Source organism: Papio anubis, chromosome 3 (assembly GCF_008728515.1).
Source record: "Papio anubis isolate 15944 chromosome 3, Panubis1.0, whole genome shotgun sequence".
Lineage (NCBI taxonomy): Eukaryota > Metazoa > Chordata > Mammalia > Primates > Cercopithecidae > Papio > Papio anubis.
The window spans coordinates 130,771,406-130,790,561 of NC_044978.1; the positions used below are offsets into that span (position 1 = coordinate 130,771,406).

At 35.6% G+C, this 19,156-nt stretch overlaps 1 protein-coding gene across 1 annotated transcript in view; it reads left to right on the forward strand.

The window, feature by feature from the left end:
* Positions 1 to 19,156, forward strand: part of PTPN13 (protein tyrosine phosphatase non-receptor type 13) — a 222,809-nt gene that overhangs the window by 168,850 nt on the left and 34,803 nt on the right. The window contains exons 27-39 of the mRNA XM_031664826.1: positions 572 to 657; positions 1,922 to 2,081; positions 3,467 to 3,681; positions 3,799 to 3,897; positions 5,726 to 6,090; positions 7,330 to 7,513; positions 8,941 to 9,099; positions 9,611 to 9,782; positions 9,882 to 10,092; positions 13,809 to 13,879; positions 15,609 to 15,670; positions 18,026 to 18,119; positions 18,792 to 18,929. Of these exons, the coding sequence (XP_031520686.1) occupies positions 572 to 657; positions 1,922 to 2,081; positions 3,467 to 3,681; positions 3,799 to 3,897; positions 5,726 to 6,090; positions 7,330 to 7,513; positions 8,941 to 9,099; positions 9,611 to 9,782; positions 9,882 to 10,092; positions 13,809 to 13,879; positions 15,609 to 15,670; positions 18,026 to 18,119; positions 18,792 to 18,929 (2,016 nt within the window). The remainder of the gene's footprint in view (positions 1 to 571; positions 658 to 1,921; positions 2,082 to 3,466; positions 3,682 to 3,798; positions 3,898 to 5,725; positions 6,091 to 7,329; positions 7,514 to 8,940; positions 9,100 to 9,610; positions 9,783 to 9,881; positions 10,093 to 13,808; positions 13,880 to 15,608; positions 15,671 to 18,025; positions 18,120 to 18,791; positions 18,930 to 19,156) is intronic.

The following is a 19,156-nucleotide window of genomic DNA, read 5'->3' on the forward strand; positions in this document are numbered from 1 at the left end:
GGCTCACTGCAACCTCCGCCTCCTGGGTTCAAGTGATTCTTGTGCCTCAGCCGCCCAAGTAGCTGGGACTACAGGTACACACCACCGACTAATTTTTGTGTTTTTAGTAAAGACAGGTTTTCACCATGTTGGCCAGGCTGGTCTTGAGCTCCTGGCCTCAGGTGATCCCCCCACCTTGGCCTCCCAAAGTGTTGGGATTACAAGCGTGAGCCTCTGAACCCAGCCTGATGTCTACAGTTCTAGTAAGAACTAACTAGGAACTTTCCTCCAATCTCTAAATATTTATAGTTCAACTTATCTTTTCTCTTGATTTAAATTTATTTTTGTAAAGTTATTGTTCTAAAATATACTTAACATTAGCCATAAAATTAGGGAATAAATTAAATAACATATTAAAGAAACTCTGTAACACAGTTTCTTCCAGAGTTTGCCTGAGTCTCTCCTCAAACAAATTAATATGAAATAAGGCCATAAGATTTAAGTAATATGAAATAAGGCCATAAGATTTAAAAGAACATGTAGGATTTTTATTTATGATTTGTTTCTTTCAAAATAACTGCCTAATTTTTAGGTGATCGCGTCCTAGCTGTCAATGGAGTTAGTCTAGAAGGAGCCACCCATAAGCAAGCTGTGGAAACACTGAGAAATACAGGACAGGTAACAGATCATTACACCAACCTTTTACAGTACCTTAGAAGAGCAAAACAATGTGTGAATAAAATCAGTTCTCACTGAGATCTCTAAATTTGTTAGCTAATCCAGAAACCAAGTCTGATGTATATAACTATCTGAGTTGTTTTTTCCTTCCAAATTGAAATGCAAGTATTACAAGACATTTTTTACTGAGGAAGCTGACTTTCTATGTCATATTTAGCGTTTACATTACCAAGGAGATCTGATGGGGGAGGGGTGGAAATTGCGTTTTAAATTTGTTGTATAAACATCTGATTTCTAGTGATTTTCACTCTTATTCTTTAGCCTGAACATAACATTTATTTTGTTGAAGTACATTTTGAGTCAGGGAGTTTACCAAATTATCTATAATGGTCTTTGGAAGTTTTTGTTGTTGTTTTGAGACAGGGTCTTGCTGTGAGGCCCAGGCTGGAGTGCAGTGGTGCAATCGCGGCTCACTGCAACGTTGACTTCCCTGGCTCAAGTGATCCTCCTGCCTCAGTCTCCCAAGTAGCTGGGACTACAGGCGCGTGCCACTATGCCTCGCTAGTTTATTTTTTATTTCTTGTAGAGACGCGGGTCTCCCTATGTTGCCCATGCTGGTCTCGAACTCCTAGGCAAGAAGTGATCTGCTTGCCCCAGCCTACCAAAGTGCTGGGATTACAGGCAGGAGCCATCGCACCTGGCTTTTTTTTTTTTTTTTTTTTTTTTTTGAGATGGAGTTTTGCTCTTGTCACCCAGGCTGGAATGCAATGGCATGATCTCGGCTCATTGCAACCTCCGCCTCCCAGAGTCAAGCAATTCTCCTGCCTCAGCCTATCACGTAGCTGGGATTACAGGCACCCATCACCACACCTGGCTAATTTTTGTATTTTTAGTAGAGATGGGGTTTCACCATTTTGGCCAGGCTGGTCTCCAACTTCCAAGCTCAGGTGATCTGCCCTCCTTGGCCTCCCAAAGTGCTGGGATTACTAGCATGAGCCACTGCACCTGGCCATTATCATACATTTCTAACATGTATTATATTTATAATATTTTTAATCATTTATCTTTCTATACAGAAATGTAATAAAAACTTGATTTTGGAACCTTCAACCCCTTGCTTTTGTTCCTCTGTATTTTTTTTCTCCCTCTTCATTTGGTGGACCAAATTTGGTAGTTACTTTAAATGATTTTATACTGTTAAGTCCTGAAAATGTATCTATTTTCTTAACATTCTTCTTAATTAATGAAATGCTATTTTATCCAGGTGGTTCATCTGTTATTAGAAAAGGGACAATCTCCAACATCTAAAGAACACATCCCGGTGACCCCACAGTGTACCCTTTCAGATCAGAATGCCCAAGGTCAAGGCCCAGAAAAAGTGAAGAAAACAACTCAGGTCAAAGACTACAGCTTTGTCACTGAAGGTCAGGCCTTGGGAGACTACAATCTCACCTTGAAATTATTCCTCGCTTATTCAAAATTTGATTTTTACATTTTGGATTACAGTTAATGCCCTAGTTTTGTTCATTATTCTTGCCAAGGGCAAATAATAATCTGACATAGCACCATACTGAATAAAGACAAACATATTTGCAGCTCATAGTCTGAAAGACTTTGGATAATGAAGTCATGCATGATTATGGTCTTTTAAAAATCCTTTAAATTGTTGTAAAATTCGAAATGAAATTTAGTAAGTGAAAAGATGCCTTCAAACCCATGTGAAACCTTGACCCTTAGATTTTTTTTTTTTTTTTTTTTTTTGGAGACGGAGTCTCGTTCTGTTGCCCAGGCTGGAGTGCAGTGGTGCAATCTTGGCTCACTGCAACCTCCACCCCTGGGTTCAAGCTATTCTCCGGCTCAGCTTCCCGAGTAGCTGGGATTATAGGCACACACCACCACACCTGGCTAATTTTTGTATTTTTAGTAAAGACAGGGTTTCGCCATGTTGGCCAAACTGGTCTTGAACTCCTGACCTCAGGTGATCCACCCTCCTCAACCTCCCAAAATGCTAGGATTACAGGCATGAGCCACCACACCTAGCCCCATCATTCTTTCTTTAAATCAGTTTGGTTTTTTTTTAAACACCCAAATCAACCATGAGCAAAGACTTTAAATATGTTTTTAAATTATTTTCTGGTTATTGTTCTTTTAATTTATTTAACTGATAAGAAATTTATTGAAATATTGCAATTTATCTAAGTTAAATTACACCTCCCCAGAATATTACAATGTCAGTTTATTTCCACATAACCTCCTCTAACGTTTATTTTGTTCTTCTTTTCATCTTTCTCACACTGTATACCTGAATTTCTCCCATATCTGTCCTTCCGTGGAATTTCCCCTTTTTTTTTTTAATCTATTGTCATACTTTGTTTTGTTTTGCTTTTGTAGAGATTGGATCTCACTGTATTGCCCAGGCTGGTCTCAAACTCCTGGGTTCAAGCAACCCTCCTTCTTCGGCCTCCCAAAGTACTGGGGTTATAGGCATGAGACGCTGTGCCCAACCATAGTGTCTTTTAAAATACATGAGTTTGATGCATAATTCCATTTTCAGAATCCTACTTTCAGAATTCTCCTTCCTAATCAAACAGCTTAGTTCATGCAGTTAGTTGATAAGATTTCTTAATGATGGAAATAGACTGTAGAATACGGCTTCAGTATACTATAAGAGTGCAGTAAGTACATACAGAGCTGTAAATATGGGAAAATAGACTTTTTAAAATGTGTCTAGAAGTATATATGTTTGTATGTTCATATGTAAAGACAACATGTTAACAATATCTCAATTTTTTTATATCTTTTTCTCCAGAAAATACATTTGAGGTAAAATTGTTTAAAAATAGCTCAGGTCTAGGATTCAGTTTCTCTCGAGAAGATAATCTTATACCGGAGCAAATTAATGCCAGCATAGTAAGGGTTAAAAAGCTCTTTCCTGGACAGCCAGCAGCAGAAAGTGGAAAAATTGATGTAGGAGATGTTATCTTGAAAGTGAATGGAGCCTCTTTGAAAGGACTATCACAGCAGGTGAGCCCCTAGCATGTGGAGTATAGCATTTTTAATGATGAGATGGGTTGGCCTTTCAAAATGGTTTCATAATGCTGGTTTAACTGTACCTTCATTTGTCATTCATGGTATCCCCAGGAAGTTATATCTGCTCTCAGGGGAACTGCTCCAGAAGTGTTCTTGCTTCTCTGCAGACCTCCACCTGGTGTGCTACCGGAAATTGATACTGCGCTTTTGGTGAGACTTATGAAAAGTAATTTACATTTTTATAGCATATCAACTTAGCAACTAGCTAATTCAGCTGTGTAGTTTCATCATGAATTGTTCTCCTGGGTTTCATACCTGGCTACTTGTTTTAGGTAGGCATGTTATCTTGTATGTGACAACTTCTTTGAATGTATTCCATATTTGTATAATAATATAAAGTAATTTACTTCACTTCTCTTCTCCCCTTTCCAATTCCGCAATTCTAAGATTTTGGGGATTTGTTTCCTAAGCATAAATAGAAACAGAAAAATACATAAAGTAATGTTACAAAAACCTTTTGTCTATTTCTCCATTGAACCAAACAAGGAAAAGTGATTCTTATTCTGAGCTAGTTTGGATTAAAATGAGAATTCTTCAGAATTTTAGCCTTTTTTAACACAAAGTCACAGAGAAAGGGATATGTTTATCCATTTCCCTTTTTTACATCAAAGAATAGCTGAGGGATCCAAAATGGTGACTTATAAATTATTTACTGACAGGTAGGAATCTGAATGTAACCGAATTTAGATTTGACTGCTCACAGCTCAGAAGCCGTACACAAGAAACAAGGGTTGGTAGGAAGAGAAGCAGGTTTATTTGGAAAGCCAGCAAACTGAGAAGATGGTCATCCTAAAATACTATCTTAAGTCAGTATAGATTTCAGTCTCTTTTTAAGTTAAGGGCAAGAGGAAGAGAAGGGGATTGAGATCAAGAGGTGACCGAAGACCACAGACATCTGGGTGCCAGCAAGGGCCGGAGGAGGTTGGGAACCTCTTTGTCCTTAGTCAGGTGACAAAGCTCCTATAAATCTTTAACATAACACAGATAGTTGTTTACATACTTCTTCTTTGATCCCAGAGTTACTTTTTAAAACTACATGATTGCTGTTTTTGCATATTATCTCAGTGCTCTAAAATTATCCTTGTCTACGTGCAGAAATGGATAAAGGCCTCTTAAACAAAAGTGGAGTTAGTTATGTTCATTATTGCTGTTTCAGTGTTACATAGACATAGATGATACTGTTCTCATTAAAGAAAGACTGCTTTTGGCCTGTCTACTTAAAATAGCCTTCTGCTACCAGTGAATAGTGACTCCTGGGTATGAAAGGCAGGATTATCTGGGCCAGAAGTTTTAACCCTTATTATGGGGGAAGAGGAAAATAATATTATTAGGAGAACATTAATAGGAAAATAACATTTCTATGAGATGCATTATAAATAGCATTTTAAAAAACTACATTGATTTGAGGCACCAGATAGGAAAAAGTGAATGGAACTCTCTTGATGTGCATATAAGTTGGTATCAGTTTTTAGAAAACAATTTGGAAATACTTAAATAGCCTATTAAAAATGTGCTATATTCTGACAGTATAGAAAATTACAAAGTAATAGAAACTCGGGTAAAAATTTACATACAAAGAGGTTCTTCTAGATTCCTATTAATAATGAAAAGCTAGAAACAACTCTATGTCCAATAAAAGGAGAAGGCAGAAATAAAGGTATAGCCATCCACTGGACCATTATACAGGTATTAAAATTGTTTTAAAGTATATTTAAGGACTTAAGAAAATATTTATGATAGAACCCTAATTTTTGAAAATATGAGACAAAATACATATTACTCTAGTTCTAACTCAAGATATAAATTGTACAATATTAACTGTTTTATATATTATTTTCTCTAGTGAACATAAATTACTTTTATTATCAGAAAATTCAATGCATATTTTGGTAGAAAGTTGTTCAATGGTTTATTTTCAAATAAATGCTTCTAAAATTCATAGAATGGTCACGAATCTCTTTAAATGTGTCCATTACAGACCCCACTTCAGTCTCCAGCACAAGTACTTCCAAACAGCAGTAAAGACTCTTCTCAACCATCGTGTGTGGAGCAAAGCACCAGCTCAGATGAAAATGAAATGTCTGACAAAAGCAAGAAACACTGCAAGTCCCCATCCAGAAGAGACAGTTACAGTGACAGCAGTGGGAGTGGAGAAGATGACTTAGTGACAGCTCCAGCAAACATATCAAATTCGACCTGGAGTTCAGCTTTGCATCAGACTCTAAGCAGCATGGTATCACAGGCACAGAGTCATCATGAAGCACCCAAGAGTCAAGAAGATACCATTTGTACCATGTTTTACTATCCTCAGAAAATTCCCAGTAAACCAGAGTTTGAGGACAGGTATCATCAATATAATGTGAACAGCTCAAAGCAACTGGTTGTTTTTATTAGCAGTAGCAGCAACATGCATTTCTCTAAGAATGAAATGTATGTATCTGTGACCTTCACAGTGGTTAGGCAGAGGATGACTCTATTGGATGTCTAGCTATTGTGACTGATTGTTTTAGTTAGCAAACCAATAAGCTCTCTAGTCAGTCAGCCTGAGTCTTTCTTCCCTCTTGAGCATATTTACTGGTAACTAAGAAAGTTATTTGTATTGCACCATTAATCATACTACTTAAACAGAAACAGAAGAGACTTATTTAGGCAGTAACACAGTGGGAGAGTAGGGACCAGAAATATAGAGGGGAGATAAGGGCAGAGAGTTTGCAAAAGGTAAGACAAAGAAGATGGGGAAAAGAAGAAATGATTGAAAACATAGAAGCATACAAGGAGAAAGACTACATCAATACATCACATAATTATTCATACATTTTACTCTTTGTTTATGTCTTTGTATCTATCCACATCCAACCATATTTGTTCAAGTTTTTTTCCTTCATATTTTATCCAAAATAACCACAGGAGTCAGACTTTTATTCTTCTTTCTTCTTTTCCTTATTATGTTGAAACACACATTAAGCTTCTCATAACATTAGCTTCAGCTTTGAATTAACAACTAGAAATCAAAGAATTCTATTTAACCTATCTTGCTGACTTTATGCAACTTAAAGAGCTTCGTCAAAATAGAACCTAGGCCGGTGCAATGGCTCACATCTGTAATCCCAGCATTTTGGGAGGCCAAGGCAGGCAGCTTGCTTGAGCTCAGGAGTTTGAGACCAGCCTGGGCAACATGGCAAAACTCCATCTCTACTAAAAATACAAAAATTAGTTGGGTATAGTGACACACACCTGTAATCCCAGCTACGCGGATGGCTGTGGCAGGAGAATCACTTGACCCTGGGAGGCAGAGGTTGCAGTGAACCGCGATTTCACCACTGCACTCCAGCTAGGGCAAGAGAGTGAGACCCTGTCTCAAAAAAAAAAAAAAAAGAACCTAGACAGGGAATAAATTATTGTTAATTTTAGCATTTAACAGATATGGAGTAAATTCATAGTCCAGAGTCATACAAAAAGTAACTGGGATCTCAGTTCAAATCAGACATGAATATTTGTTAAGCATTTTCTGTTTCTGGCACAAACTTACCATATTGACATTGAAATGTATCTGAAAATAGTCTTACTTCTTTGTCTCTGTAGTAATCCTTCTTCCTCTCTACCACCGGATATGGCTCCTGGGCAGAGTTATCAACCCCAATCAGAATCTGCTTCCTCTAATTCGATGGATAAGTATCATATACATCACATTTCTGAACCAACTAGACAAGAAAACTGGACGCCTTTGAAAAATGATTTGGAAAATCACCTTGAAGACTTTGAGCTGGTAAGTTGTTTTCTCTATATTTAAAAAAAAAAAAAAAAAAAAAATCCATATTTTTAAAAGAAGGTGTGTTAATAAAGTTTCCCTTTAGGGAAAAAGCTATCTTTTAAAATAGCTTCATATTTGTGTCTAATAAATGGATAACATATCTGGTATGGTTCTATGCTGAGAAATTAAGAAATAAGGCAAAACGACCTGAGTATAAATCCTGATTCTACCACTGACTTGCGACAATTTGGCAGACTCCTATGGACCAATCGCTTAATTCTTCTGAGTCTTGGTAGCTTTGACTATAAAATGGAGCAAGTTACCTCACAGAACTGTGGTGAAGATTAAATGAAATAACATATGTAAAGCACCTAGTATAGTATCTGCTACAGAGGAGACCCTTAGTAAATATTAGTTTTGTCTGCTTCTCAAATTCTGATGAGTTACCTATTTAATTTTTAACCAAGTTTGAATGTAAGTTTTTTTCTCCTCCACACTTTTTTTGTGTGCTCAAATGGCATCCTTTACGTTGTAATAATAATCCTAGAACTTCTAAACCTACAAATAAGATCTGGAAACAAAATTTCCAAGTATAATATCCTTTACATTGATTGAAAGTAGGCCTTTTTAAATACTGCTTTTATTATCCAAGTAATAAATGTTTATTGTAGAAAAATTATTAAACAGAGAAGATTAAAGCCACTATAATCTTATTACCCCAAAACTGTTAACGTGTTGGAGCTAAGTTTCCAGGTACTTTTTTTTTTTTTTTTTGGCCTATAATTGTGCATGTGTGTATTGGAGATGAGGGGTGTGCAGCATCTACATCTTCAGTTTCATTCTTAGCAATGAAGTAAAAATAATCTTTAATTTTTCTTAGAAATCTTTCACCCTTGTAAGCAACCTCTGTGTCTCATTTGAAATCTTTTAAAAGTATATTTTATTTATACAACAAAATTAATAAGATTGTGATAATCACCAAAAGACTTCATATTTTTACCAAAAAAAAAAAAATCTTTTTGTGACTCTTTGCATCTGTTTAGAAATATGTGGCTCTTTGCATTTTAGAAATATATGAATTTTTTTTCTGAACCTTTCCTCCAAAAAGTATTCTGTGATCATCAAAGTATAACCACTATTGTGTCCTTATTTATCCTAAAAATATAAGAATGAAAGCATGAGTAAATTCTGTGTCTGCTGTCTCTAGACAAACACATAATGTTGTACTTAAACTTAACTTTTACATGGGATGCAGTCGGGGGACAGTCTGTCTAGAATCAGACAGACTGTCTAGAGTCAGACAGACTTGACTTCTCCACTTGGACAAGTTAAGTAACCTTTTAAGGTTTGACTTTCTCCTCTGTTAAGTGAAATAATAGTCATCTTTCTGTTTGTCTATAGTGCAGAATACACAACCTGAAAGTATTGTTTTCTTCCCTTAGGAAGTAGAACTCCTCATTACCTTAATTAAATCAGAAAAAGGAAGCCTGGGTTTTACAGTAACCAAAGGCAATCAGAGAATTGGTTGTTATGTTCATGATGTCATACAGGATCCAGCCAAAAGTGATGGAAGGCTAAAACCTGGGGACCGGCTCATAAAGGTGAGACATTTAAGAGGAATGGATTATTTGTGTAAATGTAGACAAAGACCAAGCCAAAAAAAAGAAGGTTGAATTATTGTAATACTGTATTTCTCTATTCGGTTTATGCTATTTCCACCACTTAAAAGTAAAGGCCTTTATATCGTTAACAGTTTGGGAAATTATTTTTAATTTGAAAGTCCCTTTAATCTCAGTTATGGCATAAAACAAGCTATCTTAGGTCTCAGGGCCAGAAAGAGTTTAAATTACTTAGAGGATGAATTTCCTGGATTTGCAAAATAATGATGCATTTGTTAGGGATTTAACATTATTATTTCATTGTAATGGCTTGATCGTTGTGCCTATGATTTCCATAATAAAGAGGATTACCAATAAATTAGAGATCACTGTTGTGAATCTCTTACTAGCCAATATATATTATAAATTAGGAAGATTATTATATTTTCTTGGCAATTTAGCTTCTCTTTTCTAAACATTGTGATTCTCACTTGCTCCTTTCTTGGTTTTGTAGGTTAATGATACGGATGTTACTAATATGACTCACACAGATGCAGTTAATCTGCTCAGAGCTGCATCCAAAACAGTCAGATTACTTATTGGACGAGTTCTGGAATTACCCAGAATACCAATGTTGCCTCATTTGCTACCGGACATAACACTAACGTGCAACAAAGAGGAGTTGGGTAATGAAAAGTCAAACTTTGTACAATATGATTTTCTTGGTTAGCTTAAGAGTAAGTACTCTTATGACTGAGAAAACAAACATTTTCTATTCTTTCAAGGTTTTTCCTTATCTGGAGGTCATGACAGCCTTTATCAAGTGGTATATATTAGTGATATTAATCCAAGGTCCATCGCAGCCATTGAGGGTAATCTCCAGCTATTAGATGTCATCCATTATGTGAATGGAGTCAGCACACAAGGAATGACCTTGGAGGAAGTTAACAGAGCATTAGACATGTCATTTCCTTCATTGGTATTGAAAGCAACAAGGTACTCTGCAATTATTTATGAGTTTTGATTGTGCATGTGTGTGCATATCAGGTCATTGATTATACTTACATTCTCCGAAATTATATTACTGAATTAGTAATTCATAGACTACATTGGCAGGACTTAATAAATTATTTAAAACAGACTTCTTCATAGGTGATTTTGAGAACACTAAGGGAATAATAGAATGGTTACCACATTTATCAGTTAGGATGTTTTCACTTGCAAGTAATAGAAAATAGAACTCAACTTTTGTTTAAAGAGAGGGAATTTATTGGGAATTTTTCTTTTTCTTTCTTAGACAGAGTTTCACTCTTGTTGCCCAGGCTGGAGTGCAGTGGAGCAATCTTGGCTCACTGCAACCTCCACCTCCCAGGTTCAAGCGGTTCTCCTGCCTCAGCCTCCCGAGTAGCTGGGACTAGAGGTACCCGCCACCACACCTGGCTAATTTTTGTATTTTTAGTAGAGACGTGGTTTCACCATGTTGGCCAGGCTGGTCACGAACTCCTGATCTCAGGTGATCCCCCCGCCTTGGCCTCCCAAAGTGCTGGGATTATAGGGCTGAGCCACCCTGCCCAGCCCCAGATTTATTGGTTTATATTGGACTTTTAAAATTCCAGAGATAAGGTGGTCATCAGGTGAAATCTGATCAGGGCTCTATCTTATTTGCTACTTTTAGTTATTTCCTCCTCCCTATGTCAGTTTTCTTTATGATAATCAAATGACTACATGATTTTCATACTTCCCACCTATATACCACATCACATCACCTAGAGCAGTCTTCAAACAGAACTCTCACCAATCACTACTATTCAAGCAAGTAGCATTTTCCCTAAATTAAGGTCAATCTCTAAGTTGGAAGCAAGGGATAAGAATATACAGGTGCTCCTCATACAGTGGAGTTACATCCCCGTAAACTCATGGTAAATTGAAAATATCATAAGTCAAAACCGCATTTAAAATACCTAGCCTACCAAACATCACAGCTTATTAGCCTAGGCTAGCCTACTATAAACAGTTTTACATTACTTACATTACATTATCCTACAGTTGGATAGGATATCATCTAACACAAAGCTTAAATGTTGAATATCTCATGTAATTTATTGAATACTGTACTGGAAATGAAACACAGGATGATTGTATGGATATTCCAGGTATGGTTTCTACCAAATGCGTGTCACTTTTACAGCGTCATAAAGCTGCACCATTGTAAGTTGGGGACCATCAGTATTGATTGGCTTAAGCCAGTCCTGGCTCATTCCCAGAGCTGGGATAGGATTAATCCTACTGGAACCTCATGCCTGCTACCCCTGAGGCATAGAACTACCACATCTACTCAACCTTATACAGTTTCACATTGTAAAAAAATGCTAATAGCAACTTTGCTTTCACTTACAATGGAAATAGATTGAGAAAATGTATTAGTTTCCTATTACTATTGTAAAAAATTACTGTAAGTTTAGTGGCTTAAAATAACACAAGTTTATTATATTAACGTTCTGAAGGTCTGAAATACAAAATGGGCCTTCCTGTGGTAAAATCAAGGTGTCAGCAGGGCTGCATTCCTTCTGTAGGTCCCAGGAGAAAATCTATTTTCCACCCTCTAGAGACTCCCCATACACCTTGGTTTATGGCTCACTTCCATCTTCAAAGCCAGCAACTGCAGCACCCTCTGCTTCTGCTGCCATATCTCTTTCTCTGACTCAGACTTTCCTGCCTCCCTCTTTCACTTATTCGGACCCCTGTGATTATAACGGGCCCACCCAGATAATCCAAAATAACCTCCCCATATCAAAATCTGAACCTAATCACATCTATAGTTTCTTTTGCCATATAAATAGTAATATCTTCAGAGGTTCTGAGGATTAGAACAGAATCATTAGAACATAAACATCTTGGAAGGGGATTATTCTGCCTACCACAATTTACAGGAATCCAGGCTTTCTAGATTACAGACTTAAATTATATAAAGGGAAATTCACATTTTTGTTTGTGAATTATTTCTTTTAACGTATGGGGACTTGTTCATCAAATCATTGATTATAGACTTATTTATTCCTTCTGAACCTGTAAATTAGATTGTGTACTTTTTTTCCCCTTGAACATAGTCTTTGACTTGATTCCTTCATATATTATCTAAAAATTGGATTGGCATACAATTGTTTTCATAGGTCTACTTGAATGTTAATTAGGGAGGGAAGTCTTCAAACAACCTGGAAAGTATTTCTGTGAAAATTAATATTTTTGCTAACTTTAAGTCCAACTGAATATTTTGCCTCAAAATTAGTAGAGCAGCCCAGCCTTGAAGTAATTTTCTTTTGTCCTTCTGCTTTTATCTTAGCTGTAGTCACCAAAAATACAGTCATGGTAGTCATAATTACTTTCTCCTTCATTCTTCGTCTAGCTCTCTCTTCATTGTGTGTGTCTGCCCTCTTTTATTAAAGCCCATAGGGTAGCAATAATGGAGGGATGTATATTTGTAGTAATTATCTGTATGTCCACTTTCTAGAGACTCCTCATACTCCTTGGTTTATGACCTCCTTCCATAAAGGGAACTGTAAAGGGTTTGGAATTTTACTGTACTTGCAAGCTAATAAGCTAGCCTGTCTTTGTTACATGGATGCTGGTAGAAGACATAAAACTCCTGAATCAGAGATAAAAGACTATTACTAATGCATAGCAAGCAGCGTGAGCATGGCATCCGTGTCAGTTCCACATGTCTTCCAGGTCCTATAAAAATGACATATGTGGGCCTGTGGATTTGTACACATGCAATGGGTTGTGTTATAGGAGAGGAATGCTTTAAGAAGAGCCTTGGGAACCCACCATTTTATAGCAGTCTGTAAGAAAGCCTGTTTTTTGTTGGGGGAGAGAAGTTACCACATCCTTCATGGTTGCTCACTGCAGATACAACCTTAAGAAGTGGCCCAGATAAAAAAAAAGGTCAGGACCTTGCATTTTGGGGCTAGTCAGCAAGAACATACAAGGGTACTCAGAACTTGAAATATATTGCCTCTCCCAATACTGTACACCTTAGGCAACTCCCCTTTTCTCTCAATTATCAGCAACAATAAGATTGCATACTAATCTTCTATTTCTAAGGTGCTATCTTTTTGGCTGTTTTGTACTTTGGGTGGCACAATTCTTCTTATAGTCCTTTGAAGAGAAATATTTCATCTAGATTTTCACTTTAATTTAAAAGAAAAACACGTATCAAGGGCTTTAGATATATAAAACTTAATGATCTGTGACTTCTAAGTTATCTTTGAACTATTGACTAAGTGACAGTGAACTGAGTTATTAGATAATGAATATTAGCAGTGTTTTCAATAGAAGGGGAAATAGGGTGATATGTTAAACTGAAGCCCAGAGAAAAACTACATAAAGAAGTGATTCTTAACCTTTTTTGGGTCAAGAATATCTCCCGGGCCAGGCGTGGTGGCTCACACCTGTAATCTCAGCACTTGGGGAGGCCTAGGCAGGTGGATTGCTTGAACTCAAGAGTTCGAGACCAGCCTGGGCAACATGACAAAACCCCATCTCTACAAAAAATACAAAAAAATAGCTGAGCATGGTGGCACATGCCTGTGGTCCCAGCTACTTGGGAGGCTGAGGTGGGAGCATTGCTTGAGGCCACGAGGATTGCTTGGGCCTGGGGGGTCGAGGCTACAATGTGCCAAGATAATTTGCAGTTGTCTTTTTTTACAACACAGAAATGATCTTCCAGTGGTCCCCAGTTCAAAGAGGTCTGCTGTTTCAGCTCCAAAGCCAACCAAAGGCAATGGTAAGGATATATTCATTTTACTGTACTCTACTACGGTAATGGGAATGTAAAATGGCACATCCATTTTGGAAAACAGCTTGACAATTTCTTAAAAATTTTAACTTACACCTAAAATATAATCCAGCTTTTCCACTGCCAGCTATTCACTTGAAGAAAGTAAGCCTATATTCTACATAAAAACTTGTACAGAAATGTTTCTAGAGGTTACTTGTAATAGCCAAAATTTGAAACAACTCAAATGTCCAAAATCTATTGAAGTGATAAACCAATTGTAGTATATCCAAACAATGAAAAACCATACAGCAATAAAAAGGAATGAACTATTGATACAAGCAAAAAAAGTAATTAAAATAACCTCATAATAAATGTTCTGAGTTAAATAAGCCAGAGCAAAAAAAATAGTTCATACTGTATGATTCTATTACAGAGTTGTAGACAATGCAAATTATAGTGACAGCAGCTCGGTGGTTATGTAGGGCAAACAGGGAAGGAAGCATTTAGGGAAACAGGAGAGAGAGATTACAAATAATAAACTATTATGTTTTGTACTATGCCAATATGATTATTTTGAACCAGTGGTGTATTATTGCTATATTTTTTATTTTTTCTTAGAAGTTTAATAATATTTTTCTTGCAAGGAATATTAAAACCCATTCTTGGACTCTATGTAACATCATCCACAGAATTCTAAAGATTTGTCTATAAAAATTCCATCTCAGTTTTTATCTTTCTAGGCAGAATTATTTTAGGGTCATTCCCAAATAGAGGTTCTTAAATGTACTTACCTATATTTGTTTCTTTCTTTGTTTTCTTATAAAGTTTTCCAAACTCTACCATATTTTTCTCAGTCTCTTGAAAATATAATTTAATGAATGAAGTTATGTTTAAATATGTGATGTTTTAGCTGTAAGTGAAACATAATCTCCTTTTTTAATATATTGAATTGTTGTAATGATAGCTAAGGATTAAAATTAACATTTGACTTAAAAATATATTAAAAGTTCTTTTCTGTTTTATCCATAATTTATTTTCCTGTATTGAATTGATAGTCTTTTTGAAATCAGACTTTAAAAAGCTTACTACCTTCTTTTAAATAGTAAACTGAACATAGTTAAGCACCTGTGATGGCTCACCCGTTCAAAGGGAGAAATTATAATCAGTGTCTCACACAAACCATTCAGCCCAAACTAGCTTTTATGTGAACTATTTTCTTTTAAGAAATTAGCTTTTTCCTCACGCCTGTAATCCCAGCACTTTGCAAGGCTGAGGCGGGCGGATCACAAGGTCAGGAGATCGAGACCATCCTGGCCAATATGGTGAAATCCCATCTCTGCTAAAAATACAAAAATTAGCTGGGCATGGTGGTGCATGCCTGTAATCCCAGATACTTGGGAGGCTGAGGCAGGAGAATCACTTGAACCAGGGAGTCGGAGGTTGCAGTGAGCTGAGATCGCGCCTGGCAACAGAGCGTGACTCTGTCTGAAAAAAAAAAAAAAAAAAAAGAAAAGGAAATTAGCTTTTTCCTTGGGATAAACCCCCAAAATATTAAAGCTTTGGAATCAAATAATATTCCATTTATTTGGTTTTTAATCATTTTGTAATATGAATTATTTTAGTATACTAATAAAAATAACAACATCCCAGAAATGTGAGTTTTCTTTAATTATTTTGATAACCCTCTTGTGGTTTGGATTGGCTCATCCCCTTACTTCCTATATTGTCCTTTCAGGTTCCTACAGTGTGGGATCTTGCAGCCAGCCTGCCCTCACTCCTAATGATTCATTCTCCACGGTAAGAAAAAGTCCACCCTCTTTCATGTCATACCTCCTTATCTAAATAACAGCATGTTTGTGTTTTGAACCAAATTGATTTCATATTTAAATATTTGTCTTCTTTAGATATTCATATTAATAGTAAGGCTATATTTTACTGAACTGATAGGCCTTGCTAAGTAAATCATACAACATAGAGCCTCACATAGGTAACCGTACGTCATTTGGCACACACTCAGCTTTTAAATACACTAACCAGTTAAATAGATAACTTTAGTGCGGAGATTTTTCTTACTAATATGTAAAATTCTTTTGATTGTCTCTTAGACCATGGAAAGAGCAGAATAATGTAATTAAGAGTGGAATTGTTCCTTTGTGCTAGTTTTGGCGAGCAGTAACCTTCAAGTTCAAATCCGTGCAGCCAGTGAGGAAAAAACAGAAGTAGCAAATAAATAAAAAAATAATAGGTTTACTTGCTTTTGAAAGACTTAGAAAATGCTTTACCAAATGATTAAATGAGACAGCTTTAATCATTTAAGATTAGCACAGAGAAATCTAGGGGTGACTTAACAAAACTAATACATAGTTAAATTCCATTTCATGCCGTCTTTAAGTCTACTTATATGCCCATTTATGTGGCTAACATCCCTTTTTGTGATTTTCCTCCTGGTATGTAATTACATTTCTACAATGATCACAGCTGGATCTTCATTTCATGGAATTGTTTTATTCCACATGCATCCCATACAATATGTTCTGAACTTCAGTATGGAATGGCTTGCCGTGTAAAATGCAGCACTGAGGGATTGCTCTTTTATTAACCTGAAAGTCTTATTATGTCAACATGAGCTGGCTTTAGTGTGGAAGGAGAAAAATAATTTCATGACCAGAATTCCAAAATTCTACACCTTTCATTTCATTATATTGTCTCACACTTGTGACTTGGTCTAGCAAGCCATGAAAAGATAATTACAGCAGAACACTTTAAGGCAGTAATGACTGAGACACAAAAACAAAAATTTTTTGTTGTTTGTATGTGTTGAAATTGAGCTACAGCAACACTCACTATTCACTCACTATGAAGACATTATTCAGAATGTCTTCAATTTCACATAGCAAAGCAACTGAATTTTCATGTGTTTCTAGTAGTATTCACACTGTATAGTGCTCTTCTTTTTAAATAATCAGCATGTTCTTGAAAGAAAGAAGAGTAGAGTTTTTGTTAAATTAACATAAAACCCTAGAAACCAGGACTTTTGCTGTTCATGGCTGTCAGCATTTTTTTGTTAAAATCTTCCAGGAAATCTCCCAGACAATACTCTGTCGTTGAATGCTAATATCTATACTATTAATTTCTCATTGAGAATGGAGTTTCATAATCCAGTGAAGCTTTTTGATATTATATTACCATTATTTATTTTTTAAAATTCTATTGCATCTACCATGTATACTTTTTATCTTAATAGAATGAGTGAAACCTTTAGAATAAAGCACAACCTTTTATTTGTATAAAATTATTTTAATTTATTCCAAGCATTTATTTTTGCATTTTTTTCAAGTCATTTTTCTTTTGATAGAATATGCTCCATGAAGTGCTTCACAGTTGAACATTGCATTCAAAATGTACATTCTATTCAATAATTATTCTATTGTTTTGAAAATTGTCTTAAATTTATATGAGACTTAGACTAGATTTGAAAATCTTTATACCTAATAGATAATCAGGTCACTAAATTGGAGACTATATCCATGTAATAGACCGTTGAACATTGCATTCAAAATTTACATTCTATTCAGTAATTATTTTATTGTTATGAATTCATTGTTTTTCTTAAATTTATTTGAGACTTAGACTAGATTTGAAGATCTTTGTACCTAATAGATTATCAGGTCACTAAATTGGAGACTATATCCATGTAATAGATTCAGAAGTACTTGAAAAGTTGGTATTTTCTCTTTCCCTCAACTTCTAAGCTTTAATAGTCCTATTAAACTTTTTTTAAATTGTATGAAAAACAAGTCTTACAAAATTGCTTCAAAAAAGAGATGTCTTCAGTCAGATGATGTACTACATAATAGAGTTCTCTTTTAGCAACTCAAAGTTTATATTAGCAAGGACTGTGAAAATTCCTGGAATAAAATTTTGAGTTAATGTTGTTTCACCTAGTGTTTCCAGATATATTTAATGATGGGAAGCCCCATGCCCTATGCACATTTCATTGCACTGATATTTCCTTCAAACACTGATCTAAGGTGGAGAGACATAAGATGGATCTTGTACTAAGAAAGAAGAGGAGAGAGACAATGTGCAGTCCCCCAATCCTGGAAGTTAGTAAAATACTGTCTGATGATTTGCTTTGGTTTTATGCTTTAGGTTGATGGGGAAGAAATAAATGAAATCTCGTACCCCAAAGGAAAATGTTCTACTTATCAGATAAAGGGATCACCAAACTTGGCTCTGTCCAAAGGTAGTTTTCCAAATCAGTCATCTAATTACTCTAAATGCCCTAATAACTCAGGTAATTAAAAAAAATAGGTATCCTCTTTTCTTTGCTTTATATATTATTGTAGCTTTAAAGGGAAAGATTATTGCTCAAATAAACAAAAGAACAATATACGAAAGTCCCAGTATTCATTCTCATCTCTGAGACTAATTTTTTTTAAGTGATTGAAAAGATAGCTGCTGTGTTCTACAGTGTTTCTTATATTTTGTGAAGTAGCAATTCACAGGCTACCTAATAGTTTAGAAAAAATGTCTTCAGGATGTTTTGTCTGATCTATTATATCCTTAATCTTTGTAACATAACTTTGTTTCTTTCATGAATTAATACATTGAGAGTCATTTAAGAAAATAAACATTAAATTATTAATGCCTTGTGAAAAGCCATATCACCAACATTGATTTTGGTTTATTCTTTGTAATTTACATTTGTGTGGTCTTTCATCATAGCAGCCAGGGTAGTTTTAGAACTAAAAATGACTGGATCACATTAGTGTAAACTACTTTTCCAGTCATTGCTACTTTTAAAATTGGTTGCTTAAAATTTGAAAGCACCTAGCAAATTCTATTTAATGCCCTGTCCCTTTCTCGTGTCAATATTTTTAAAGTAAAACCCCCATGTAAATTATTATTTTTCAAGAATCCTGTATACAAGAAGATGACATTTATGATGATCCCCAAGAAGCTGAAGTTATCCAGTCTCTGCTGGATGTTGTGGATGAGGAAGCCCAGAATCTTTTAAACCAAAATAATGCAGCAGGAAACTCCTGTGTTCCAGGTACATGAACCAGATGAATAAATTGGTATACTATGGAGTACAAGAACATCTCTAGGGAGCATTTTTTGAGTAAATATGTAATGCATTAGTTCTTCCTCTATTCCTCATTAGTGTGTAATATTTCAGAAACAGAATTTGTTATCTCCTTTTTTTTATTTTCCATATTTATAAGTGGGTTACCTTATTAGTGAGATCTCCAAATGTATCATTTATATCATGAATTTTAC